The 1,242-nt window shown below is 61.9% G+C and overlaps 1 protein-coding gene across 1 annotated transcript in view; it reads left to right on the top strand.

Annotated features, from left to right (window-relative positions):
* Positions 1-330: 330 nt before the first annotated feature.
* IL1B (interleukin 1, beta) overlaps positions 331-1,242 on the top strand; it is a gene marked incomplete at its 3' end in the record, with an annotated part of 4,086 nt that continues 3,174 nt past the window's right edge. The window contains exons 1-3 of the mRNA XM_009084398.1: positions 331-371; positions 457-505; positions 995-1,184. Of these exons, the coding sequence (XP_009082646.1) occupies positions 331-371; positions 457-505; positions 995-1,184 (280 nt within the window). The remainder of the gene's footprint in view (positions 372-456; positions 506-994; positions 1,185-1,242) is intronic.

Below are 1,242 nucleotides of genomic sequence, written 5' to 3'. Positions count from 1 at the left end.
CCCTTCCCTTCCCTTCCCGCCCCACTGCAGCCCCCTCAGTTCGGGGCGGAACTGGGCCGTGCTGGGAGTTGCTCAACTGGAAATCCCGTGCTTCCTCCCGCAGCCCTTCAAAACCCGCGCGGCGCTGCCGGCAGCGCTCACACTGCGAGCAGCACCGACAGGAGCACAGAGAGCATCGCCAGAACCGGGAGCATCACCAGGAGAACAGCCAGGGGCACAGGGAGCATCGCCAGGGGCACAGGGAGCATCTCCTGGAGCAGCAGCACAGGCAGCAGCAGCCAAGTCTTCAGCACCTCCCAGTCCCACCAGGGTGTGCCCAAACCAGCTGAGATGGCATTTGTCCCCGACCTGGACACCCTGGAGAGTAGCAGGTGAGTGTGGCAGGGTCAGGGAGGACCTTGGGGACCTGCTGTTGGCCTTGGCTTCACCTTTTGACCTTCTGCCTTTGCCTTCCAGCCTGAATGAGGAGACCTTGTACGACCCCGAGTGTCTCTGTCCACAGAAGGTAACAACACTGTGGTGGTGGGAGATGTCCCCAGGGCTTGTCCCCAGGGTGGGCACAAGGGAGGGACCCTGGGGACAGCAGAGTCCTGTCCCCAGGAGTGTGGGGACAGGAGGGGGATGGAGGTTCATGTCCTGCCATGGTGCTGTGGGTCCTTTGGGCTCCCCAAGGTCATTGTCCTCCAAGGACATGTCCCCATGGGTGGGCACAAGGGACAAGAGGACATCAGGAGAGTCTCCCCAGGGGTGTTGGGGCAGTGGGGACAGGAGGATGATGGAGGTTCATGTCCTGCCATGGTGCTGTGGGTCCTTTGGGCTCCCCAAGGTCATGTCCTCCAAAGACATGTCCCCATGGGTGGGCACAAGGGACAAGAGGACATCAGGATGGTGTCCCCAGGGGTGTTGGGACAGTGAGGACAGGAGGGTGACAGAGGAGATGGAGCTGAGGAGGAAGAGGAAGCCAAGCTCTCACCCACATCCCTTTCCCCCCCAGAAGCCATGCTTGGCCCCGGAGGTGCCACCCCCCGGGGTGGACATCCAGGTGACAACAACCAGGGGTGACCCTGCCAGGACCTTCCGCCGGGCTGCAGTGCTGGTGGTGGCTGTCACCAAGTTCCTCAAGCTGCCAACACACAAGGACTTCGCTGACAGCGACCTCGGCAGCTTCCTGGGGGAACTCTTTGGTAGGGACCTGCTGGCACTCATTAACCCATCCCTTCTCAACCTCCTGGAACCATCCCA

The sequence above is a fragment of the Acanthisitta chloris genome, unplaced genomic scaffold (assembly GCF_000695815.1).
Source record: "Acanthisitta chloris isolate BGI_N310 unplaced genomic scaffold, ASM69581v1 scaffold14361, whole genome shotgun sequence".
Classification (NCBI taxonomy): Eukaryota; Metazoa; Chordata; class Aves; order Passeriformes; family Acanthisittidae; genus Acanthisitta; species Acanthisitta chloris.
Note: the sequence above shows the minus strand (reverse complement) of the source record. Positions and strands in the feature narration are given on the sequence as shown.